The 27,327-nt window shown below is 43.6% G+C and overlaps 1 protein-coding gene across 6 annotated transcripts in view; it reads right to left on the bottom strand.

The window, feature by feature from the left end:
• LOC112070436 (CRACD-like protein) overlaps positions 1–27,327 on the bottom strand; it is a 28,221-nt gene extending 894 nt beyond the window's left edge. The window contains exons 1-12 of one of the 6 annotated variants that reach the window (XM_024137860.2): positions 27,222–27,327; positions 26,801–26,942; positions 15,862–15,944; positions 11,124–11,298; positions 10,424–10,556; positions 8,832–8,972; positions 8,261–8,326; positions 3,334–3,495; positions 2,929–3,019; positions 1,137–2,759; positions 529–674; positions 141–228 (exon numbers count right to left, since the gene is read on the bottom strand). In XM_024137860.2, the coding sequence (XP_023993628.1) occupies positions 141–228; positions 529–674; positions 1,137–2,759; positions 2,929–3,019; positions 3,334–3,495; positions 8,261–8,326; positions 8,832–8,972; positions 10,424–10,556; positions 11,124–11,298; positions 15,862–15,928 (2,692 nt within the window). In that variant the 5' untranslated portion in view covers positions 15,929–15,944; positions 26,801–26,942; positions 27,222–27,327. Of the gene's footprint in view, positions 1–140; positions 229–528; positions 675–1,136; positions 2,760–2,928; positions 3,020–3,333; positions 3,496–8,260; positions 8,327–8,831; positions 8,973–10,423; positions 10,557–11,123; positions 11,299–15,604; positions 15,695–15,861; positions 15,945–23,146; positions 23,433–26,800; positions 27,142–27,221 lie in introns of those variants that run through there. The other 5 variants (XM_024137861.2, XM_024137862.2, XM_024137859.2 and 2 more) reach the window with 5 other exon arrangements.

The following is a 27,327-nucleotide window of genomic DNA, read 5'->3' as shown; positions in this document are numbered from 1 at the left end:
ATTATAAATGGGAACATTCTATTTGCAGGTGTGGTCCACAAGGGGGCAGCAGTAGATCAATCACACTTGTGAGAACAATGAAAACACTTAAATTAGAAAGCGATGCATGTGTGGTAGAGTGGGATACTGATGAGTCTAACCTTTAACAGGAGATCCTGGAGGCTTGGCTTGGTCTTTGTTGACAGGCCTTGTCAATGTACGAATGTTTTTTTTTCTGTTAAGCTCCTCCTGGAAATATAGGTTTTGTGAAGAGATTGAATTATGTGCTTATTCATTCCAATATAACAAAGTAAATTGAACCTATACAACTTTATAGCCAGTCATAAAACATCTAGTCATTGCGTCAAAATAAATGATAAAGAGCTGCCCAGTGTGCACAAGATCAAAAATACGTATTTTGCTCAAGTGTGAGGACTGGATGAATAAATTAATGGATGGATTGATTGACGCATCAACTGTTTTCCTCTCTCAAACAGTAGGCTTCTCGGTAAACAAAAGAACACATGAAACAATATGCACCATCCCCACCATCTCTGCAGGGACTTTGTTATCCGTGGTTTCCTCCAATGAGTTCTCTTTTAAGATCCTCTGCTTTTGTCTGGCCACTGAGATCCAGCTTGGCGATTGAGATCCCCCACCAGGTCCCCCACTAGGCTCTCGACCCCCAGACAGATCTGAAACGAAAGAACACAGGAGAAATGTCTTCAACTGGTGTGGAATATATAGGAGCAGCCTGGTAACTTCATTTGGCATAATGAGTGGAAGTGGAAGATAGAGGTGCGAATGAATGAAAGGCAAAATGTAGAAAAGCAATAGAATTCCAGCTAATTTGTTGCTCTAAATAGTCATATGGAGGAATCTCTCCTTGGTGTTAATGAGTCTATGTTTAGATAGCTCTCAATAAGTCGGCTCTCAACAGCACTCATGGAGCTGTTTCAGTATGAATTGTTAGTCCACAGCAGGAGTCCATATTCCTATAACATATACAGGCTAAATGTTTTGTCATCTGAAGTCTTAAGTTCAACATTGTAAAATAGATATAAACAAAGATGACCTTGCAAGTGAAGGATATGCCAACTAGCACACATGTCTGTAAACACTGACTGGTGTGATGGTGACTAAGATGGTTTTAGTACCTGGTATTCTCTTTGGCTTGACCATACCATCCAGCTCTGAGGGCTTTCTAGGCAGGGCAGGTTTGCTGTTTGGCTGTGGTTCAGTGAACGAGCCCCTCTGTGGCTCTATGGGAAGTGAGTGTGCTGGGGATGCAGGGGGAGTTTCACTCTCTGAGCCTAAGCGAAGCATACCCACAGAGGTCTTCCTCAGCCTGACACCAAACAGATTCTCAGGGGTCTCTTCCTCCTGGGCTGCAGGGGGAGTGTCTTCAGGTGACATGATGGGTGCTGTGGTGCTCTGTGTTGGGATGGGACTAGCAAGGACATCAGGGCTAAGTGGCTCCACTCCACTTGGGGGGTCTCTTTTTGCTTCCACAGCCCCAGGCACAGTGACCGAGGGAGATGGAGAAGGGGAGGTTAGCTCTTTGGTAGCCAACCTTTGCCAGGCAGGGGCAATGGTGTACCTGGGTCTATTATGTTCAGAACCACCAGATGGTTTCCCAGGATCCTCGGTGGCAGTTGGTCCCCTGCAGTGCTCCTGGGGGCTCTGCTCTGGGCCGGCGGCTGCACTGGGACTGGTTATACAGGGCTGGTCAGTTGTTACACTAGGCTCTTCCTGGTCCTGTGTGGTGTGTGCAGGGGCCTCAGGCTTGTCCAGGGACTCTGGAGGAGGTGTACTGCTGTTTGGCAGCTGGGGGGGACAGGCTTGGTCTGTGACTGTTTGGTCAGACAGTTCAGTGGTGCACTCAGGGCTCTCACAAGCTCTCTCAGGGTCTCTGTCTGGAACCTGCTGGAAATCATTCTCCACAGAGGTTGGCGTTACATCATTTTCCTCCCCTGGCTCCAATAAGGCTGTCTGCACTGGCACATCTGAGACTGGCTCCATTTTGTCCTCCTCTTCCCTCCTCTCATCTTCCACAACCTCCTCTGTTTCCTTCTCCTCTACCTCTGCCCCCTCCTCCCTCTCCTCTTCCTCCTTTTCCACTGAAGGCATGTCCTGATCTTCTTTGGTTAAGTACTCAGGGTTGATTTCCTCTGCATCTTCCTCTTCCTCCTTTGGATGGAAATGTTCCACCACTAACTCCTCCTCAGATTCATAAGGCTCACCCTCCACCTCCTCTCGGGGCTCTGCTGAGCAGTCCGGTCCATCACTGGGGAGACACACTTCTTCCTGTGGGTTCAATGCCAGCTCATCCACCCCGCTCTCAGCCTCTGACCCCTCCATATTCACCTCCACCTCCAGGAGCACAGCCTCTGTCTCCAGCCCCAGGACAGATGTCAGTGGACCCTTGAGGGAGCTCAACACCTCCTGGAGTAGAGAGCCTCCCTCCACAGCCACCTCACACCCAGGAGGGGCCAGGAGGAAGTCATCTCCAGCAGGGGGCTCTAGAGACTTCAGGGAGCCAAGCAGTGGGGCGGTCTGGAGCCGGGGAGCTGGAACCTCAGCCTGGCCTGAAAGACATTCCTCAGAGTCAGAGTCATTCTGTATGGAGAGGGAGGGGGCATCCTGAGCATGAGACACTTCCTGTTGGACACTCTGCTTATCCTCTTCATCTGGGGCTGACCGCTCGGCCTGCTGGGACACCACGACCCCATCTGTCTGCTCCTCCTCCTCCGCAACACCAGCCTGCTCACGTTTCACATCTGGAGCATACATAACTACGTCAGAGCAGAGCCCAACTAAGTTCCTATATCATTATCCTGTCATCAGTCATTGTATTGGGTAAGAATTATCATCTTTCTGATATTTTACTAATATTTACGCTTTTGTATATCTGTGTAATGTTACTGTGATAAGGATAATTTATATTACCTTCCTCATCATCCTCCTCCACAGATTCTGGAATGATACAATTCTGTCTTTCCTCCTGGATTGATTCTCCCTCAGCCCTGCCATCAACCCTCTGAACAGAGAAGAGTAATTTCATCTTAACAACAATACAGTTCATTTAAAGATCATTAAGCTTTCCAGCTTCAGTCATATGGACATGTTTTACACAGATCTCGTAGACCCATGAGCCACGCACACTGATGGCAGGCTGGTGCGTTGTGTTTGGGCTACATGGGCTGGACTCTCTTGGCTCATTGGATAGATTTTTTGAGGGGTTCTGCTCTAGTGATCAGAGTTAGGCTCGGCATGAAACAGGGGGTGGTGGGGGTGTGTTGGCTAGGGAAGTGGAGCGAATGGTTGTGTTGGAAGGGGATGGGTATATCTTACAGTGGTGGGTTTCCTCGTCTTGGCACAGGCCTTGTGTCGGACAGCCAGGCGGTGGCGAGCGGCAGTGTTGTCCAGGCAGCCCATGGGACTTGCAGGCTGGCTGAAGTCTACAGGCAGGAAGACCAGGGGACTGACCGATCTGGAGCCCGTCTCACAGGACATCTACACATGATACATGATACAGTAAATACAATTATTACAACCTCAATGTCTTCAGACATCTCTGTCTACACACATCACAACTTTCTGCTGATGCCAGATACCAGCTAAACAGATTCAAGAATGCTGTATTGTGGTTCTCCTGATACAGATGAACCCTATCCTGAGACATGGCTCAGTCTCCTACTCAAGACGAAGGAAAAACATTCAGACAAACAGAGGGAGGACTGACTGTCTAAACAGCTGGAGAAACAATGTCAAACAGAGGGAGGACGACTCAGCTAAACAGCTGGAGAACAATCAGTCAACAGAGGGAGGACTGACTGTCTAACAGCTGGAGAAACAATGTCAAACAGAGGGAGGACTGACTCTAACAGCTGGAGAAAACAATGTCAAACAGAGGGAGGACTGACTGTCTAAACAGCTGGAGAAACAATGTCAAACAGAGGGAGGACTGACTGTCTAAAACAGCTGGAGAAACAATGTCAAACAGAGGGAGGACTGACTGTCTAAACAGCTGGAGAAACAATGTCAAACAGAGGGAGGATGACTGTCTAAACAGCTGGAGAAAATGTCAAACAGAGGGAGAACTGACTACTAAACAGCTGGAAACAATGTCAAACAGAGGGGGACTGACTGTCTAAACAGCTGGAGAAACAATGTCAAACAGAGGAGGACTGACTGTCTAAACAGCTGGAGAAACAATGTCAACAGAGGGAGGACTGACTGTCTAAACAGCTGGAGAAACAATGTCAAACAGAGGAGACTGACTTCTAACAGCTGGAGAAACAATGTCAAACAGAGGGAGGACTGACTCACTAAACAGCTGGAGAAACAATGTCAAACAGAGGGAGGACTGACTTCTAAACAGCTGGAGAAACAATGTCAAACAGAGGGAGGACTGACTGTCTAAAAAGCTGGAGAAACAATGTCAAACAGAGGGAGGACTGACTGTCTAAACAGCTGGAGAAACAATGTCAAACAGAGGGAGATTGACTGACTAAACAGCTGGAGAAACAATGTCAAACAGAGGGAGGACTGACTGTCTAAACAGCTGGAGAAACAATGTCAAACAGAGGAGGACTGACTGTCTAACAGCTGGAGAAACAATGTCAAACAGAGGGGGATGACTGTCTAACAGCTGGAACAATGTCAACACGGAGACTGACTTCTAAACAGCTGGAGAAACAATGTCAAACAAGAGGGTGACTGACTGTCTAAACAGCTGGAGAAACAATGTCAAACAGAGGGAGGACTGACTTTCTAAACAGCTGGAGAAACAATGTCAAACAGAGGGAGGACTGACTTTCTAAACAGCGGGAGAACAATGTCAAACGAGGGTGACTGACTTTCTAAACAGCTGGAGAAACAATGTCAAACAGGGGAGGACTGACTGTCTAAACAGCTGAGAAAATGTCAAACAGAGGGAGAACTGACTGTCTAAACAGCTGGAAAACATGTCAAACAGAGGGAGGACTGACTTTCTAAACAGCTGGATAAACAATGTCAGGGACGCCATTATCAAGACCACTCGGCAGCTAAAAATACCCAGCCACTGAAGTCCCAGCGAGACCTACATCCTGGCATTTTTCTGCATGGCTCCCCATACATTAGCTGACAAATACAGGCCTCTGCTCTCAGACCACTGGAATGTAGGTCTAATCTACTGTTTCTGACAGCAATTCCCCTAAAAGGTAAAGAGATGGACGGGAGACAGGAAGGGTGAATGACCCTTCAGTGACACCCTGACTTACTTTAAGTGATCTGATATGACAACCTGTCAATCCGAAAGTGAGGAATAGTGAGCTCAAAAGAAGACCGCCAATGGGCCACCTCTGATCTTGCTTTCATACTAAAAATGGATGCTTAGGATAAATAGCTATCTGGTATATACTATACAGATTAACACAAACATGAACATATTACCAAACAGGATTGCTCCCATTATGGGCATAACAGTGTATTTGCCCTGTGTACCAGCAAGAGTGGGTTAGATCATTAGATACATAGTAAATTAAATGTATCGTGTTGTTATTGTAACCAGCAGAGTGGGTTAGATCATTAGATATATAGTAAATTAAATGTATTGTGTTTTGTTATTGTATCCAGCAGAGTGGGTTAGATCATAGATATATAGTAATTAAATGTATTGTGTTTGTTATTGTATCCAGCAGAGTGGGTTAGATCATTAGATATATAGTAAATTAAATGCATTGTGTTGGGTATTGTATCCAGAGAGTGGGTTAGATCATTAGATATATATGTAAATTAAATGTATTGTGTTTGTTATTGTACCAGCAGAGTGGGTTAGATCATTAGATATATAGTAAATTAAATGTATTGTGTTTGTTATTGTAACCAGCAGAGTGGGTTAGATCATTAGATATATAGTACATTAATGTATCGTGTTTGTTATTGTAACCAGCAGAGTGGGTTAGATCATTAGATTATAGTAAATTAAATGTATTGTGTTTGTTATTGTAACCAGCAGAGTGGGTTAGATCATTAGATATACAGTAAATTAAATGCATTGTGTTGGGTATTGTATCCAGCAGAGTGGGTTAGATCATTAGATATATAGTAAATTGATGTTGTGTTTGTTATTGTAACGCCAGAGTGGGTTAGATCATTAGATTATAGTACATTCATGTATCGTGTTTGTTATTGTAACCAGCAGAGTGGGTTAGATCATTAGATATATAGTAATTAATGCATTGTGTTGGGTATTGTAACCAGCAGAGTGGGTTAGATCATTAGATATATAGTAAATTAAATGCATTGTGTTGGGTATGTGTTCCAGCAGAGTGGGTTAGATCATTAGATATATATGTAAATTAAATGTATTGTGTTTGTTATTGTAACCAGCAGAGTGGGTTAGATCATTAGATATATAGTAAATTAAATGTATTGTGTTTGTTATTGTAACCAGCAGAGTGGGTTAGATCATTAGATATATAGTACATTAATGTATCGTGTTTGTTATTGTAACCAGCAGAGTGAGTTAGATCATTAGATATATAGTAAATTAAATGTATTGTGTTTGTTATTGTAACCAGCAGAGTGGGTTAGATCATTAGATATCAGTAAATTAAATGCATTGTTGTTGGGTATTGTATCCAGCAGAGTGGGTTATGGATCGATTAGAATATATAGTAAATTCATGTTGTGTTTGTTATTGTAACCAGCAGAGTGGATTAGATCATTAGATATATAGTAAATTCATGTTGTGTTTGTTCTATAGCCAGACTATAACCAGAGCTCAACTTGGCAGGGCCTCCTGTGAGAGTTGTGTTATGTCCCCATTTGTAGCAGACATTCTGAATGCAAGATAAAACCATTGGAATGAATTCAGACCACACAGGAGACACAAAATCACCCCCCCACCTTCCTCTCTCCTAGTTAAACAATACATCCTGCAGAAACAGAGCAGTAGAATGACATGCAGCATTATTCCTGTCAGGTCAACATCTTCAACTAAAGATTTGTGCTGGGCTTCTCAGTGGTGCTCACTGCACACAGAGGAGGTCAAACCAACAGCACGCTCCCTCTTATGGCTTGAAAAACCATCTTCTAGCTTGTTACAGCTCTGGGTCAAGCTGAAACATCTCAAACAAGGAAAAACACAAGCACATGACAACTATTTGGAGGTTCAGGCACAAACTACTGCATCTGTGTGTGTGTGTGTGTGTGTTTGTGTGTGTCATTGAGGATGAACAGTCAGCAGCTTCTGAAAATCACACATAGTAAGATAGTAGTCCAGTTTTATGTGCCTATGGGACTATCCCCGATCTTTCTGACATCCCACAAGGCAGCAGTTAAGACTTTATCCCTACCTATATGTCCATAGCTATCTCAACTACCTGATATCCCTGTACATCCATTGGTACTGGTACCATGTGTATATAGCCAATCGTTACTCATTGTGGATTTATTCCTTGTGTTATTATTTTTATATTATTTCTCTCTGCATTGTTGGGAAGGATCTGTTAGCATTTTATTGTTAGTCTACACCGGTTGTTTACAAAGCATGTGACAAACAAAATTTGATTTTAAAATGCTGAATGGAGTCGGGTACTCTCTGGAGGTTTTCCACTCCCTTCTGACCTCCTGTTAAACTCATGGCTATGTGGAAAAGACAGCTGAAGAGAAAAATGGTCTACCATCATTGATAGAAAAATAATAGAAGCTGTGCAATTCTACACATTTTGCCATAGTGTGGAGGCAAAGATTTGCCGTTTTAATATGATAACTGATGATCAATGGGCCCCTGCCCGGTCGGTAATTTGACCATGCTTACTACAACTTTAGATAGCTGGCCGCTAGACTAACGTACCAATCTGACATTTTTTTGCTGACATGGGCTAATTGAGTGACTGGTGATGCACAACCAAACTTCGAAATTGCACCCCGGACCATCAGTTGCCCATCCCTGGTCTACATATTGTGGATGTATGAAGCTCAACAATGTCTCCATCCTGATTCACTCCTATTGCTCAACACCGCATCTGACATGAAAGCTTTCATACCTCATCAAAAGACACACAGCTTTCATACTTTATCAAAAGAAAGATGTGCTCTGAGACATCAACTCATGTAATTCGTCTGGAGGACATTAATTTATTATTCTTAAAATCAAATGACAAAATAACCCACTCATCTTCTGATTGGTCATGGTGATCAAATGATCAGGAGGATTGTTCACCGTGTCCACTGAACAGGAAGCGCATAACAAAGTAGTAAACTAGAGACATGGATAACTGGTTATTACCTGGTCTTCATCACTGTCGGTCCCTTCCAGACTCAGGGAGCTGTTCCTCTGCACCGGTTTGGAAGACTGGAATTAGAGACAGATGGGATGAGAGACAACGCAGTTAGAAAAAGGGTGATTGGCAGTAATAGATCTGTAGACCACATGTGGCTGGGGGCACCTTACCTTAATTGGGGAGGACGGGCTCATTGTAATGGCTGGAACGGAATTCCTGGAATGGTATCAAACACATGGTTTCCATATGTTTTAATACCATTCACCTCATTCCAGGCATTATTATGAGCCATCCTCCCCTCACCAGCCTCCTGTGCTGTATAAGTAAGCATGACTGCATGGAGTCATCCTCTTGGTAGCTTTCATGAAGCATGAATGTGTGGTATGTATTGTATATCTATTGTATGTGCCAGGGATTGTGTGACTGCAGTCACGTAGTACATACCACACAATTATAATAGGGACTGAAGACAGGAATTAGCTACATAGCTAATCTGGTGCAATGATTGCTAACATGAAGTTGACCCCACAGACCCCATGAATACTATGCCAGTCCTGACTGCATAATGATGCGTACCCTGTGGGACACCCCAGCCAGGACAGTGTGCAGGGTGGAGTACTCTGGTGGGCTGCAGGGCAGGCCGTCATCCTCTGAAAGAGTCCCTGCGTCATCCATCTTCTTCACACACAGAGACGGAGGAGAGCCTAGCCTGATGACCTGTTTCAACAGAGAAGGAGGAGACCCTCGCCTGATGACCTGTTTCAACAGAGACGGCGGAGAGCCTCGCCTGATGACCTGTTTCAACAGAGACGGAGGAGAGCCTCGCCTGATGGCCTGTTTCAACAGAGACGGAGGAGAACCTGCCTGTGACCTGTTTTCAACAGAGACGGAGGAGAGCCTCGCCTGATGACCTGTTTCAACAGAGACGGAGGAGAGCCTGCCTGATGACCTGTTTCAACAGAGACGGGGAGAGCCTCGCCTGATGACCTGTTTCAACAGAGACGGAGGAGAGCCTCGCCTGATGGCCTGTTTCAACAGAGACGGAGGAGAACCTAGCCTATGACCTGTTTCAACAGAGACGGAGGAGAGCCTCGCCTGATGACCTGTTTCAACAGAGACGGAGGAGAGCCTAGCCTGATGACCTGTTTCACAGAGACGGAAGAGAGCCTAGCCTGATGACCTGTTTCAACAGAGACGGAGGGAGCCTAGCCTTGATGACCTGTTTCAACAGAGACGGAGGAGAGCCTGATGACCTGTTTCAACAGAGACGGAGAAGATCCTAGCCTGATGACCTGTTTCAACAGAGACGGAGAAGATCCTAGCCTGATGACCTGTTTCAACAGAGACGGAGGCGAGCCTGATGGCCTGTTTCAACAGAGACGGAGGAGAGCCTGATTGTTTCAGCTGGAGCTGCAGGGGAATAACATACTTATCAGCCCCTCCTATCAGCTATTTTCAAGTTTTTTCAGTATTTTTATGTGTTCATAGGGAGTGGCTGTCATGATGTGTTTTACAGGATTAGTGTACTAAGCATAGTGGCTTTTCCTGTCAGACCAAGTGTTCTCCAAGACCATGCTATCCAACCCAGTGGTAGAGAACTCTTCTCAAAGTGGAATGATAAGTGAAAGTGAGTTAAAGAAGTAATAGGTTCACTCTAGCTGAGAAATAGACTGTGTGTGGTGAAAGAAAGCGGTACCACAGACACACAAACTGAAAAAAACTCTATTAGTATGAGCTCAGCTGCTCCCTAGGACACAGTCTCAGGTCTGTTTCCTCCAAGGCTTTAGAATCCCTATCCTTCTCCAAAATGACTGAACAACACCAGCCAAGTCTCTCTCTCGATTATCTCCTCCTTGTTCTAGCATGTTGTTGTGCCTAGCCAACACTAGCTGTATTGTGTTTCTGTACGTACACTCTGACCTTCGGTGGGATGCTGTCTAGAACAGGTGACAACTAAGGAGGAGCCTTGGCTAGCTAGCGCCCAATCTAACCGGCTTATGACCAGACGGGCTAATTTTATCCCCAGGTCCTACAGACGGAGTGGCAACGCTAATACCGATGAAGACACCTGAATGTCGGAGATAGTAAAGTATAGGACCATAGCTACAATAGGTCATATTGCAGCCAGTCCCAGTATGGAGGAATAGGACAGAGGCTCTACTACCCACCTGTAGAGACTTGACTTTCCCATGGATGCTGTCCTGAGAGACTCCCAGACCCCCAGTCACCTCTGACAAAGGAGATTCAGAGACAAAGACACTGTCATGTGACAGAGCCTTATTACCCATATTTATTTTTGACCTTTGAAAGAAAGAAATAGAAAAGATGACAGATCAGAACATTTACGCCTCTAGGCAGTGGCAGTTAGGCAGTGGCTGGGTCATCTCCATTCAATCATGTAGGACTAAGTCTAATAAAGTTTGTAGAAAAACCTAAGGAGCAGAAATGACAAGTCCCTAGCCCTGCCTGTGTACCAAATGGCACGCTACTCCCTGTATGGTGCACTACATTTGACCAGAACCATATGGACCCTGGTCAAACGTAGTGCACCAAATAGGGAGCCATTTGGGACGCACCCCCTGGGGAAGAAATCTGCAGCAGGTAGCCTATAAGGCTGCATGCTTAATGAATAAAAATTCACTAAGATCTAGAATGAGCGGAGAAGACTGGGTTTATTATTCAGGTGACTAAGTGGTAGGCAGAACGTTAATTTCCAGCAGTCCACTCTAAATTAGGACAAATATGTACCTTTAAAGTTGTAAACGTATGTAGAGGAGACTTCACACTACTCGGTAGAAATTCAATGACGCATTTGTTCCTTGGGAATAAAATTAAATTGCCTGTATTGTGAAAAGAAAAGCATCTTACCCAGAGCCCTCGTCTTTCTCAGAGAGGATGAGAAGTGCAGGTTCGGGGGCGTTGACATTGTCACTAGACTGGCTACACTTCAACCCACTGTCCCCTCCGGCAGGAGCAGCGGCCTCCTTTCTCTTCTTCTTAGAAAATAAGTTCTTGAAGGTCTGGAACTTGGACTTCTTCTTGCCTACATTGAAGATCACATCAAGAATAGAGCATGGCAGAGGTTATTCATCTCCAGTTAACAAATGGGACCTATTCCTTCACAACCAGTTTTCACCAGTTTTTAATCATATTCTTTTTCACCATTTTCCTTCACATCTTTCCACCACTGAACAAATAAGACCACCTAACTGAAAGCTTTGTAACGAACCTCAATCATTATTTGAAATGTAACTATTCCCTCATGTGAACTCAAGTGAGAGTAGTTACCCTGCTGGTCATAAACCCAGGTAGCATTAATGAGATAGTAAAAATACTCCCACTGTTCCATTGATATTAGCACCACAGTGGAAATTCTCAACACCTCTTTTTAACTACTTCAAGTGTTTTTTGTGTGAGTGTAAACTCCCTCTCCCTTTGTTGAGAATAATAGCAGGCCAAGATCTGAGACATTTGCTGGGTGATACGGGTGGTGCCTACAGCTCATGAATACAACACATCAAGCTATTTTAGAAACAATATGTTGATTACGCCAAAGTAGCAGCATAACCAGAAACAAAGCAGAATGGCCAATTCTTAAAAGAGAAGGTCAAGTTAGTTGGATCCATAGAAATGTAGCCAATATTTGGGAGGGGATGACTGCAACGTGAACAATCCTCGGATGGAGACCTTCAACAGCCAGGAATGCAATCGTCTGATTAAAGAGTGAGTGCTGCTTGGAGGATTGAAGCTTGCTAGTGAGAGACTATTTATATATAAAGCCACACTATCCCGTGACTGGCTCACATGCTCTGGAAAACACTTGAGATCCAACTGTAGACAAGGCCTAGAGCTGGTATGATCACACACTTTAAACTGGCCCACTCAGTATGGCTGGAAAAGTTCATGGAAAAGTTCATCCCAATAGGAGAAGTACTAGATATTTTGGATGCATACTGTACATATAGCTGAAAATGTAAACATGAAGACATTTTGTCCAGAGAGGGTATTTTTGTCAAACAGGCAACATGTAGGCCTAGATGGGACACATGAAGGAGATGCATGACCAGGAGATAAACAGTCTGAAACAGAAACTTTCTGACCCACTGAATTTCCTTGTTGATCTGGAGAGCAATGCCGTACCCAACCACAACTTACTCCCCTTGAGCTGATGTTAAACCTATTACAAACTGTTATCCCAGGTAAACGTGGTCCTTTGTAGCTCAGTTGGTATAGCATGGCGCTTGTAACGCCAGGGTAGGTGGTCTATTCCCGGGACCACCCATACGGAAAATGTATGCACACATGACTAAGTCACTTTGGATAAAGGCGTCTGCAAGTTGACATATTACTATAATATACACTCACTGCTCAGTTTATTGTTAGGTACACCACCCCGTTCATGAAAATGAAAAACGAGTGACCTAAGCAACTGAGCGTGGTATGATCGTCGGTGCCTGGACTTTTCAAGCACGAAAGTGTCTAGTGTTTACCGAGCAGGTGAAACAAAAAAAAGCTTGTTGATGAGAGAGGTGGAAGGAGAATGGAAAGAATCATGCAAGCTAACAGGCAGACCACAAACAAACAAATAATGATGCAGTACAACAGTGGTGTGTAGAACGGCATCTCGGAACGCACAATTCGTCAGTCCTTGTCACGGATGGGCTATTACCCGAGGACGACCACACTAGGTTCCACTCCTATCAGCTAAAAACAAGAAGTGTCTCCAGTGGGTACGCAATCACCAACACTGGACAATTGAGGAGTGGAAAAACATTGCCTGGTTCGACAAAATTCCGGTTCCTGTTGCGTCATGCTGATGGCAGAGTCAGGATTTGGTGTAAGCAGCATGAGTCCATGGACCCATCCTGCCTCGTACAGGCTGGTGGCGGTGGTATACTGGTGTGGGGAATATTTTCCTGGGACACGTTAGGTCCCTTGATACCAATTCAGCAACTAACGTTTCCGACACCTTATAGAATTTATTCCCTGAAGAATTCAGCCTGTTCTGGAGGCAAAGTGGGGTCCGACGCGGAACTTTTATGAAAAAAATATTTTATTTATTGAACCTTTATTTAACTAGGCAAGTCAGTTAAACACCTCTCTAGGATAGCTGGGACGGTAGCGTCCCACTTGGCCAAAATCCAGAAAAAATGTAGCGCACCAAATTCAAATATATTACTATAAAAATCAATCTTTCATGAAATCACACATGAAAGACACCAAATTAAAGCTACACATGTTGTGAATCCAGCCAACATGATTTCAAAAAGGATTTAAGGGGAAAGCACACCAAACAATTATGTTAGCTCAGTACATAGCCACAGAAAAACATAGCCATGTTCCCAGCAATAGATAGTAGTAACAAAAAACAGAAATAGAGATAAAATTAATCACTAACCTTTGAACATCTTTATCAGATGACACTCATATGACATCATGTTATACAATACATTTATGTTTTGTTCGATAATGTGCATATTTATATCCACAAATCTCGGTTTACATTGGCGCCATGTTCAGAAATGCCTCCAAAATATCCGGAGTAATTACAGAGAGCCACGTCAAATAACAGAAATACTCATCATAAACTTTGATGAAAGATACATGTTTTACATATGATTAAAGATACACTTGTTCCTAATGCAACCGCTGTGTCAGATTTTTTTTTTTTTTTTTAAATGTACGTAAAAAGCACACCATGCAATAATCTGAGGCGGCGCTCAGACAGTAACAACATTTCTCCGCCATGTTGGAGTCAACAGAAATACGAAATTACATCATAGATATTCCCTTACCTTTGATTATCTTCATCAGAATGCAGTGCCAGGAATCCTAGTTCCACAATAAATCATTGTTTTGTTCGATAATGTCCATTACTTATGTCCAATTAGCTAATTTTACTAGCATGTGTAGTGCACGTGTCCAAACGCTTGCGCAGATGCAGGCAAACGTCAGACAAAAACTTCAAAAAGTTATATTCCAGGTCGAATAAACTGGTCAAAGTAAGTAGAGAATCAATCTTCAGGATGTTGTTATCATTTATATCCAATAAGGTTCCAACTGGAGAATTCTTTCCAGTCTCTATAAGTAATGGAACGTAAGACGATATAATGAGGAAAGCGAAAGCGCGCGACCAAGAACTGGCAAATCTGCCAGACCACTGACTCATTCCCCTCCCATCCGGTCCCACAACACAGCATAAGCTTCATTCCACGTTCTACTGACTGTTGACATCTAGTGGAAGGCGTATGAAGTGCAAACAGATCCATATATTACAGGGAATTGAATAGGCGATGACTTTAACAACGAGCACTCTCAGATTTTTCACTTCCTGTTTGGATTTTTTCTCAGGTTTTTGCCTGCCATATGAGTTCTGTTATACTCACAGACATCATTCAAACAGTTTTAGAAACTGCAGAGTGTTTTCTATCCAATAGTAATAATACTATGCATATATTAGCATGTGGGACAGAGTAGGAGGCAGTTCCCTATGGGCACGAAATTCATCCAAAAGTTAAAATGCTGCCACCTATACCAAAGAATTTAAGAACAAATTCTTATTTACAATGACGGCCTACACCGGCCAAACCTGGACGACGCTGGGCCAATTGTGCGCCACCCTATGGGACTCCCAATCACAGCCGGTTGTGATACAGCCTGGATTTGAATCAGGGTGTCAGTAGTGACGACTCAAGCACCGAGAGGCAGTACCGTAGACCGCTGAGCCACTCGGGAGTATTAGATGGTTGTACCTAAAAAACGTTGTATTATAAATCTAAAAATCTTGGGAAGAGTCATGACCAAGACCTAGTCTGTAGTACACAAAGAACTACTATCTTGATTGAAGATTAACTCCTTGGAATATTCACCCCTGTCCCCCACTACCCTCCCAGGTCACCACGAGGATACTGCCATGGGGCAGCCACCCATCAGGGTATTCCAAATTATCCCCAGGCCCACCGCCAGCCAGCACACCACCAGCCATTGACAAATTATTTATTTTAATGGACTTCGCCCTCCGTGCTCCGCTTTAGAAATTCAATCTGATAGAGTAGATTATTCCCCTTGTCAGTGGGAGCTATTCCTGAAGAGACGGTTCCCAGCCTGACCTTGCAGATCCTGACTTCCTTGTTCCCAGAGCGCATCACAGCAGGGGGGAGGGTTGGCAGACAGAGAGTGGGAAGATATGTTCTTATGGGAGCTGATGAGATATATTTTTTGTACTTCATTTCCTGCCAATAAAACTGTAAGAAAATCTCCTTCTTAAGCTTGACCTGATCCTCCCTGAAGCCCAGTGCTCTCTGCAATAAAGAGATAATAGCACACTGGTCTAGAAGAAACACTGATACTTTAGCATGGATCTTGTGGAGGGATTCTCATCATGATAAAATCATCTCACTTCAACTTGCATTGAACCACAAGGCTTCTCAGACACAAATCTTCAGGGGAGGCATAGATCCACAGATTAGATACTGTAAATCTGATCAGATAGGATCTGCTGTCACACATTGACCATAGCACTACCACAGACAGACAGAGTTCCATGACCAGAGAAAAGTGAAGAGCCCCTTTAAAGGGCTAGCAATCAGTTAAAGTATGGGTTTACCTGTGCACTCTTCGGTGGTGTCTGCTGGATCCTGGTTGGTCAACACATCTGATGGTCCAGAGGCCATGATACTGCAGTCACTGCTGGGAGGGAGAGAGTAATTGACTAAGGAGCAGAGGGAGAGAGTCATTTTTTTTAACCTTTATTTAACTAGGCAAGTCAGTTGAGAACAAATTCTTATTTACAATGACGGCCTAGAACAGTGTAACCCACTGCCTTGTTCAGGAGGAGAACGACAGATTTGTACCTTGTCAGTACCTTGTCAGCTCAGGGTACAAATCATAGCCATTGACTATGGAGCAGAGGGAGAGAGCCATTGACTATGGAGCAGAGGGAGAGAGCCATTGACTATGGAGCAGAGGGAGAGAGCCATTGACTATGGTAGCAGAGGGAGAAGGAGCCATTACTATGGAGAGAAGGAGAGAAGCCATTGTATGGGAGAGAGCCATTGACTATGGAGCAGAGGGAGAGAGCCATTGACTATGGAGCAGAGGGAGAGAGCCATTGACTATGGAGCAAAGGGAGAGAGCCATTGACTATGGAGCAGAGGGAGAGAGCCATTGACTATGGAGCAAAGGGAGAGAGCCATTGACTATGGAGCAAAGGGAGAGATAATTAACTATCTTATAGAGGGAAGCCTTCCAGGGATTTGGACACCACAGTCAGTTTGGGCTGAGTACAATGTAGATTCAATCAGGGACTGTATTTCATTCATCCCTATTTACTGTAACTCAGCTGTGTGCGTCTCCACTGAGGGCAACAACCACATCCATAACCCTGCTCTCTATATAAGGAGAGATCAGGGATGGTCTCAGCCTACCAATCTCTCTCTACTACAATGCCCTCAGTGACACCGCCCTGTCATGTCACAGGATGAGGCTGAGATAAGCAGCCTGTGCCTGGGGCAGATTACTGGAGGGGGCTGCCTGGGGCTGGAGCTAGCGCTGGTCTGGAGCTCCCAGCAGGATAGCCTCAGACACGCCATGACGACCCAGCAGGAGGAAGCCATCAGCGGTCAGTGACAGCTAGTCTCAACCTCTGGCCCCACGGAATGGCTAAACAGGATGTGGAGGCAATTTGGATTTCGACCGCACATGCAAAACGAGTTACTCCGTTAATAAGGTAATTACCTCCTCTGCCTATATGGCTTCCTGCCAACTCTGTCAAGAACCTGATGTGCTCAGAGCGGCTATGTTTGTCAAAATCTATATCCATGTCTCGGGGGCGGTCATAATGAAGAATTCTCAAATATAATATCTTAGGATTGACTTGTTTATTTCCACATTATCTTAAGTCTGGATGTGATGATTATAAGAACAAGGAACACCCAACAGAAACAGTGAACGAAAGGATTAGAAGTTACAATACTAAAACGTGTAATCTTTACACCCAGCAGTATAGTACAAATACCTGAGGCAGTCAGAGAATAAATATAAACCCAGCTGAGAAAATTCAAAGGCAGTACTGTCTCATGGGAATAAGCAGCTGCAGTGCGTACTGGACTCCGCTTCCTGGTGTGACATAAGCTGCTGGGAGCCTCCTGTGTCTGCTGTTACGTAACATCTACAGTTCCATCCCTGCTGAAGTCCAAGGCCCTGTCCCAATATCTTGAAGCTATTCAACTCAGCCTGAGACTACCTCATCCACGTCATTGTTGTTGAATAAGAACAGAATGTTCCTTGTGTGAGATAAAACATGTGCCTTCTGTATCTGAAATATTCTTCAATAATCAATAAACACATGGCAACTTCATTATTCCAGCTGTGAGAATATCATATGTTGAACTCCTAACTGCAGGTCTTTCTCAGTGCCACAAAAACATTTGATTACATTAGTTTAATTTGTTTATTTCAACCATTTACAAACCCTTGACAGTTATAAATAAACATACATTCCAACTGGCTTCCCTGTTCCCCTGACAACGCGTGTACCAAACAGTACAACAGACAGGCCCACTCCAGACTAGCTAAAGTTACTACTAGACAACACATTGTCTGAGAAACTGACGCTTCTCTCAGGTGTTTTCTGTTAGAATGGTTTTCATAACAGTTTTCATAACTACTCTAACAGAAAGCACCCGAGAAAAAGTTCAGTTTCTCAGACAATGTGTTGTCTAGTAGTAACTTTACTGACATAAATATATTATATAAACATTGTAAGTATTATTTTAGTGAGTTGAAACATTCCACAATGTTTGTCAGCCCTTTGAATTGAGAGAGAAAGAGATCCAATCTGCCTCTTCATTTCCTCTGTATCTCTGAGTAAATGTTACCTGCTTCACAGAGAAACAACACTTCAGAGATACAGACTGAAAACCCCCACCACCAATACCAAGGGAGACAATGTGTGACTGAAAACCCCCACTACCAATACCAAGGGTGACATTGTGTGACTGAAACCCCCCACTACCAATACCAAGGGTGACATTGTGTGACTGAAACCCCCCACCACCAAATACCAAGGGAGACAATGTGTGACTGAAAACCCCCCACCACCAATACCAAGGGAGACAATGTGTGACTGAACCCCCACCACCAATACCAAGGGAGCATTGTGTGACTGAACCCCCCACCACCAATACCAAGGGAGACAATGTGTGACTGAAACCCCCACCACCAATACCAAGGGAGACAATTGTGACTGAAACCCCCCACCAATACCAAGGGAGACAATGTGTGACTGAAACCCACCACCAATACCAAGGGGACAATGTGTGACTGAAACCCCCCACCACCAATACCAAGGGGACAATGTGTGACTGAAACCCCCCACCACCAATACCAAGGGAGACAATGTGTGACTGAAACCCCACCACCAATACCAAGGAGACAATGTGTGACTGAAACCCCCCACCACCAATACCAAGGGAGACAATGTGTGACTGAAACCCCCCCACCACCAATACCAAGGGAGACAATGTGTGACTGAAACCCCCACCACCAATACCAAGGGAGACAATGTGTGACTGAAACCCCCACCACCAATACCAGGGAGACAATGTGTGACTGAAACCCCACCACCAACCAAGGGAGACAAATGTGTGACTGAAAACCCCCCACTACCAATACCCAAGGGAGACAATGTGTGACTGAAACCCCCCACCTCCACCACCAATACAAAGACATCTACAACACAAACACACAGACACATCACACACAGTCGATTAAGACTAGGGGATAATAAGAGAGAGACTGGGGATCTGTATAGAGTAGACCATGGGAAGGAGTACTACTTGTTCTTGTGACCAACAGAGAGCATTCTGGGGAGAATGCAGCCTGGGGTTGTTGTCACAGCTAGCCTATGAACCATAACCTCCCAGGGTCTGACCATGTGACCAACCCCAGTCACACAGCTCTGCTTCCACAGAGGAACATCCTCTAGAAAAGGAGAGAACACAACTGAGTACGCACGACGCAGTGGGGCAACATGGTTCAGGGGCAGGAGGGTTCAGCTGGACTAATGGACTGACCTTGGACTGACTCCAATACTGACCAGCAGCGATGACGGCCTCTGTTTCATGTCTTAACTTTTCAGGGGTTGAAAGGGAAGAGAGTTGGTGGGAAGGAGCAGTATTACATTATGAGAACAAAAGAGCTTGTTAGATAAACAAAACCATTATTTAGAAGATGAGAAAGTATTTGATCACAGGGAGTTCAACAGTTGAGTCGGCCAGTTCCAAGACACAGCCAGGTTTGAGTATTGTTTTTGTACTGGGCGATCCCCTTTTTCAGTACTGGGCGATCCCCTTTTTCAGTACTGGGCGATCCCCTTTTTCAGTACTGGGCGATCCCCTTTTTCAGTACTGGGCGATCCCCTATTTCAGTACTGGGCGATCCCCTATTTCAGTACTGGGCGATCCCCTATTTCAGAGCCAGATGCGAGGAGTCACCTATGTTATGCAATCAAGCAACTAGCAAGGTGTACGAGACAGACAACACCTTGATTCTAATGTTCACACACTCTTCAGCAGTCAGTAGACTGCCTTCTGGTCTAAGTCTCCATAAATCCACCTATGCTGTGCAGAACATATAGTGTGATTGAAGCTTCACAGTGTCCTCGGAGACCGTATTCTTCTCAACATCCAGGATACTTCTAATATTTGTGGAAAAGGAAATAGGGAGTTTGTAGGAGTTCACATTATTTTATATCAAACCATATCTAAAGTCAATCCAATATAGACTAATATGCCTGTAACAGTGCAAACCATCAACTGGGTTAAATAAGCAATTACATTATCTTAAGTAGGGACGGTACACAACACATCCCACTCAGTTATGTTGAACACAAATATTCTCAGAAACGCCAAGGTTTTTATGCATGTTTTTTAAGGGTAAAAAATAAAACGCTCCATGTGAATATTGTTAGCAGTAGTGCCAAGCAATGATACTGGCCATTCTGTTTGGTAGTTTATACAGGCATGCCTTTAAATTTTAACTGGCGCAAGAGTCCTCTGGCAGTCTAAATTATACACATAGCCTGTGGAGCATGGAACACTGAGGACAGATATACAGTGCATTCAGAAAGTATTCAGACCCCTTGACTTTTTCCATATTTTCTTACGTTACAGCCTTCCTCATTAATCTACACACAATACCCAATAATGACAAAGCGAGCTGCCCGCCCGGCCAAACTGAGCAATCGTGGGAGAAGGGCCTTGGTCAGGGAGGTGACCAAGAACCCGATGTTCCTTTGTGGAGATGGGAGAAACTTCCAGAAGGACAACCATCTCTGCAGCACTCCACCAATCAAGCCTTTATGGTAGAGTGGCCAGACGGAAGCCACTCCTCCGTAAAAGGCACATGACAGCCCACTTGGAGTTTGCCAAAAGGCACCTAAAGACTCTCAGACCATGAGAAATAAGATTCTCTGGTCTGATGAAACCAAGATTGAACTCTTTGGCCTGCATATTTGGCATGTCTGGAGGAAACCTGGCACCATCCCTACGATGAAGCATGGTGGGGGCAGCATCATGCTCTGGGGATGTTTTTCAGCGGCAGGGACTGGGAGGCTAGTCAGGATCGAGGGGAAGATGAAAGGAGCAAAGAGAGATCCTTGATGAAAACCTGCTTCAGAGCGCTCAGAACCTCAGACTGGGGTGAAGGTTCACCTTCCAACAGGACAACGACCCTAAGCACACAGCCAAGACAACGCAGGAGTGGCTTCGGGACAAGTCTCTGAATGTCCTTGAGTGGCCAGCCAGAGCCCGAACTTGAACCCAATCAAACATCTCTGGAGAGACCTGAAAATAGCTGCGCAGAGAAGCTCCCCATCCAACCTGACAAAGCTTGAGAGGATCTGCAGAGAAGAATGGGAGAAACTCCTCAAATACAGGTGTGCCAAGCTTGTAGTGTCATACCCAAGAAGACTTGAGGCTGTAATCACTGCCAAAGGTGCTTCAAAGTATTTAGTAAAGGGTCAGAATACTTATGTAAATGTAAGATTTCAGGGTTTAATAATGTTTTTGCTTTGTCATTATGGGGTATTGTGTATAGATTGATGAGTGAATAAAAAAATATATATTTTAGAATAAGGCTGTAACGTAACAAAATGTGGACAAAGTCAAGGGGTCTGAATACTTTCCGAAGGCACCGTAGATGATGTGCAGTGTAGTTCGTTAGTAGTGGGTGTAGTAGGCCAGTAGCCCTACATAAAGATGAATGCAATCTGGGTAAACCATCGATTCCCCAGAACATACGAGATGATCACAGCAACCAAACAGGAGCTCCAATGAAACTTAACAGGAGAAGCACAGTACCCAGGACAAAGCTACTGCAGGGCACAGCTGCCTGGAAGGAAGGACTCCTAGAGTAGTTACAATGGGCGGACTTTCAGGATATCAAGGAAGGATGTGCTGTCTTTTTTATTGGAGGTTCAACCCACCATTCTCTGCTATGCCGAGTTAACACTTTTCATTGGGTGGAGCCCCCATATATGAGGCTGCATATCCAAAGTGGATGGTCTGCTCAACTCATCACAGCACAGTTTTTAGTTTTCAACGTTTTTTTCAGCTGTTGAGTAAAACCTCACATACCTTAATGTTTGTGTTGAACCAGAGCCACAAACCCATGGAATTTCCTCTCCTCACTCCTTCTAAATGAGAGGAGTGACTAAGTCTGACTTTGGAAAAAAAGCTTATTGAATTTACAAGTTGTATCAAGGGTGCATTCAGTACGGAAGGGTTAGGCTACACATCTGTCCCAAATACGAGTTGTGTGTAGCAAGAAAGACATTCTGTGTGTTGCGCTCACATTATGTTGTGTGCAACAGGGCTTAACATGCGTGAATGCATTAATCTCACTTGAACATATTAATCCAACAAGAGGAAAAATAAACATTTTGGTGTTAGTAGTATAGCATAGCTCAACGCAGCCTTCCTTACCCCTGTTCTGTAGGACAAGAAGGATTAAACCAGATCAGACAAGTTCCATCTGGAAAAAGTGAGGCTTTACGGTCCAATATCAAGGAAGGATGAGTATTTAAACAAGAACCATGTGAAACGGTGCAGGTGTTCCACACATCTGAGCCAAGCTGTTTACACTAGCATGTTATGTTTTGTACTCATCCATACTGCATATCATACGTTCTCCATTTCTAACTCAGTCTGTGTACAAGATGTCACATGAAAGCCATTACTTAGCCAGACTGCTGCTAAGAGGAACTTAGTTGGGACAGCTGACAGACACAAACCATGAAATGGATGTTTGGGATGTGGATGGATGTGAATAAACCGTGGCAGTCAGTTACTCACTCTGGGGGAGAAGAGCTGATCCCTTTCAGGCTGACTTACTGTTAAGTGGGTCAGTTCACAGTTTAAAAAAAGGCTGCCTGGCTCTCTTTCTCACATTTTATCAATGAATTGAGTGAGGGGTCAATAAAGCTTTTATTGTCTTTTTAATGTCTTGAGACGGAGGGATAAAGGGGAGATGGTTCTTTAACACTGCGAATTAACAGCCCCTATACAGTGCATTTACAATCTAGTCCACGAGGCTACAACAGTGGTCTTAGTTACAAATTAACTATTTATTCATATATTATGACTTGCAAAATCAATGCGGCCCTACTGTGTCCTAATATTAGGGTTCAGAATCAGAACATAACTATTGCCCTTCTCTAAAGACAGACATGTACACACCATGTACATTAAGAAGACTGCCAGGGACAAATAACATACATGACTATGTTCACTTCAGATAAATGCTCTGGCGATACATGTATTTCCTCTGTCTTCATACCTTGCCAGGATATCAAACAAGTCGAACCAGAAAAGCAGAGAGAACAGACTTACTTCTTTCCCTGCAAGCAGCCGTAAAATCCAGCCATGGTTTCTAGTTGGGAATGTTCAAGAGATACAGCAGGCTGTACATCCTTTCCCAGCTTGTCTGAGTGATGGCGACAAGTGGAAGAGTCCCTGTGCAAGCCCCTACTGCAACGTTAAAGGCCACCAGTCCACTACACACAAACACCCCTCTTCTTCATGTACATGAATTAAGACAGAACGGCAGAAAGACAACAATAAAGACACAGAGCTAACTTTGAGGCTACCTGCCCGCCCTCCCTCCCAGTGACCTGCCTACAGATGGAGGACGCTAGTGTGAACTAACAGCCCGCCCCAAGCTACTTTTCCCACCCATCTCCACCTCCCTCCTCCCACTCCCTCCCCCGTCATTAGCCTAATCCCGAGCGGCAGCCTGCAGCTATTGTCTCAACCAGGCAACTTACTTCCGGCCGATCTGACCCGTGTCTCTGTGATAATTAGATAGGGGGTGTCGTGAGGAGACGTGAGGATTCTCCTGGCTAGGAACTCTATCCTATCCCCATCAGAAAAACAAAACAGCCCAACCAAGAGTACCACCCTGCCATATAGTCTGAGTCAACACAGACAACAGATGTCTAAATCTTAACCTCTAACTATGGCTACCTATGATTCAACCTTTGTGTCATTCATGTTGGGATGTCAATTCATATGGACGACTAAGTAGAAAATCAATATGGGCTACTGATCCACAGGTTGGATAATAAGGCCTAATTATCAGATAAACAGCACAAACCGTCATTCTGTTACCAAACTTTGCATCTGCACTGTTCAAGTAAAATGTGTTTTTGTAACCTTTTCTGTGGGAATTGTTAACAGTTGTCCTTGTGCATAGAGTTGTATGGTTTGTTTAACTTTCCAATCAGTGGTTTTTGTTTGACATTTTAAAGTGAAAAGTCTCAGCATCATTCTGTCACCATGGAATTGCCCAGAAGTATGTTATGGCAGAATGCTAACTTGTGCAAAACAATAAACCTTTTACTACAACAATATTCAAATGAAACTAATGCAACATTTTACTCATGTAAAGTAAAGTCAGTCTGAAAGTTTTTAACTGAACATCTCTATGTGAGATCAGGGTCTGTGAAGGATTTGGTAAAGCTGGATCAGAATACAACCAAAATGGCCAGATCTGCTTGGAATCTATCCAAGTGGAGACATGTTTCTGGGAATAAAGAATGTGTTCACGTAAACAATCCACTCAAACTCTATTAGCTCCAGACCTCTGAGACTCCATTTCAAAATGAAATATTTCCCTCATCCTGAAAGTGTAAACACATTAGAAGCCTGTGTCACAGAGAGTAACCACAGCGTTTACAGTACCATAGCGTTTACTCTACTTATTGGCATTCCAAAGGAATATGACTTGAGTGATAACAAATAATTGATCAAATACATCATTAGAATCAATAGACTTAGCTTAGACTCAACTCAATGTATACAATCTGGTGTCTTCTATACACCGACAGCAATCACAAGCAGCCATCATCTTAGTATTGAAACATCCAGGCAGACTACCAAACACAGAGTAGATTATCACACATGGGAAATCTCAATTCATACAAACTATATGTGGACTAATTTCAAAAACACATATATCCCTCTGTTTTAAAACTAAGAGCAATGTCTGTCAGTTTTACTCCTTGATTTTTTTGTGGTATTTCCTGAACCATTTTAAACTGCCCCCTCAGAAACCCACGTTTGCTCAGAACGGAGAAAGTAAAGCAGCTAACGATGGTGAGAAGGACAGTATGTAAATTGGAGTTAGTTCAGGAGATCATTTCTCAGTGCAAATGCAAATATCAAGCATTGTGATTGTCCTCAATTTTGTGGTTTACCAAGATACTGTAGTTTAAATTCAGAGTAAAATAACATACTGTTTTCAACTATAGTTACTTATATAAAGTTGAATTCTGAAGAATAAAATATTTGCCCATGATTGAGCAGGAGGCCCTTTTCCCCCTGTTCTCCTGAATCCCTCATCCCCTCAACAGTTTGCTCTGACTCAGGTTTCTTTAGTTAACCCCTGCAGAGTGCTGTTTCTTTTCTTTACAAAGCACTCGGAATTCCTGCTCACATCTGGAACACATCTTCAACGAGCAGCGATCTCTCTGGCTCTAATCAACTCTAATTAAGGCCATGTATGCAGCAGAACTGTAAATAACAAAAACATACTGTAGAACTGAGCTGGGGAGCTAGCCATGCTGGGTGGGAGGCTGAGGCTGAATGTGTCACGGACAGACAGGGATGTCTATACAGCAGCAACAACAACACACAGTTCTCCTCTCTGTCTGGCCTGGTTATCTTCTCATGGTGCTGGAAACCTTTTAGAGCTGACCCTTGAAGCGACCCACTCTGCTCTCCCACTCTCCACATGAAAAGGGATCCTGCTGGGTTTTACTGCTAGAGGCCCTCTAGTCTGCCTTTAACCTACGGTTGTTACTGTTTTCACAAGGCATTCCTTCCATTCCAAATCATTTGCTGCACAGCATGTGTGGGCCTTAAGGGCACATGAGAAGGTATTTATCTGAAGGGTTTAATTGCATGGTGATAATCAACTAATTGTGCTTTAAAAAAAATGTTTTAAGTGTTGTGCTCTTAGTGTATCCTCTATTGAAAACATGGAATTAGTGCCATGGCTCAATCTGGTTGGTCCTACTGGTCGAATGGGTGTGGTTGAGAACTGACCCCTATTAAAAACGTTGTGGGTCAGCTGCCAAAGCCAATAGGCTTTCTTCATGCCATTATGGTCAGAAATAATGCCATATATCATTGTTAGAAAAACTAATGGTAATCAAAACGTCACGCCAGGGTAAGCCTACATGAGACACAGACCTTATTTTAAGTGTTTCTAAAAATCCCCTATCGGAAAAATGAATGGTGGAAAAACGATTGGAACCATTTATTTTTCTTGCTTAGTCGGGGGTTGTGTTTGATTAAGGTTTTATTCAAAAGTATGGATTTCAGCAAACAAAGGCATGCAACAACAGAGGTCAAACATAGGTACATGGTAAGGGTTTAAAATGTACATTTAAGTATCATGTAAAGGGACTCAGTCAGAGGTTCATTTAAAAAAAACTTTTTTTTAAAACTCTAGTAGCCTATGCGCTCAACTCTGTGGAGGAGTTGAGGTACTTGGCAATAGTGAACAGCATTTTATATCCCTTAAATGATGGGGCGTTATTATTTGTATTCTAATAAGGAATATAAAGTTATTAATGGACAGATCATACCAGATAGCTATTGGCAATAAGCAACTGGACTAAATTGTATTGACCACAGCCTATTGAAACAGCAAAAACACTCATCACCATTATCCTTCTGTGTTGCAATAATAAGATATTGTAAAAAAAAAAAAAAAAAAAAAAAATTGTTTAAAATCAATTTAAGAGGATAATGAGTCGCAAACTAAAGATAACATCGAATTATGTCCCAGGAGATTATTCAAATGAGGTATAATTCAATAACAACGCTTCGGTAAAGTTGAAGAACCATCAACTAAATTCAACAGGCTTTTTGCGAATCTAACACAAAGCAAAATAGAAAACTGGAGCGAACCATATGGAAGCTTCGCCTATCAATCAAACAATTGTCTCTAAGTTCGTCTTGAAAGAAAATGGTACTTACAAACTGAGTTATATATTTCAGAGTACGCAGTCATCCATCAAAGTCAAGAAGACATCGGTGATTTGTGATGATTAGATCTGGCCCATTGAGGTCTCGTGTCTTCAACTAGCCTGCAGAAGCACTGGAGTACCGCCCATGCCGTCTGCGAGAAAGTCGACAAATTGTATGCACCAGATGACTTACTGGGAATTTTCTTTAGATAAATATCAACTGTAAAATTAACCAAACAATTTACCCCAAACAATAATTTAACATTTTAGGCCTACAGTATCAGTCAAAGATGCAACATTTTCAAGTGTACTGTCCCCTAGCGTCCCTAGCTATTGCTTTTTCTATGACTTGTGTCTCAATAACATCTGTATAAAAAAAAAAAAAATCTTTACGGATTTTCTGGTCAAATAATTGTATGTCCAGTGTTTACTTCGGACTGAAATAGTTGAGGGTACTCAATTTGGGTGCTGGTACTGTTTCTATAGGTGCAGGAGCTCGACAATACTTTTGAGCTAATATTCAAAAATGGTACAGGT

Source organism: Salvelinus sp. IW2-2015, unplaced genomic scaffold, assembly GCF_002910315.2.
Source record: "Salvelinus sp. IW2-2015 unplaced genomic scaffold, ASM291031v2 Un_scaffold1324, whole genome shotgun sequence".
NCBI lineage: Eukaryota > Metazoa > Chordata > Actinopteri > Salmoniformes > Salmonidae > Salvelinus > Salvelinus sp. IW2-2015.
Note: the sequence above shows the minus strand (reverse complement) of the source record. Positions and strands in the feature narration are given on the sequence as shown.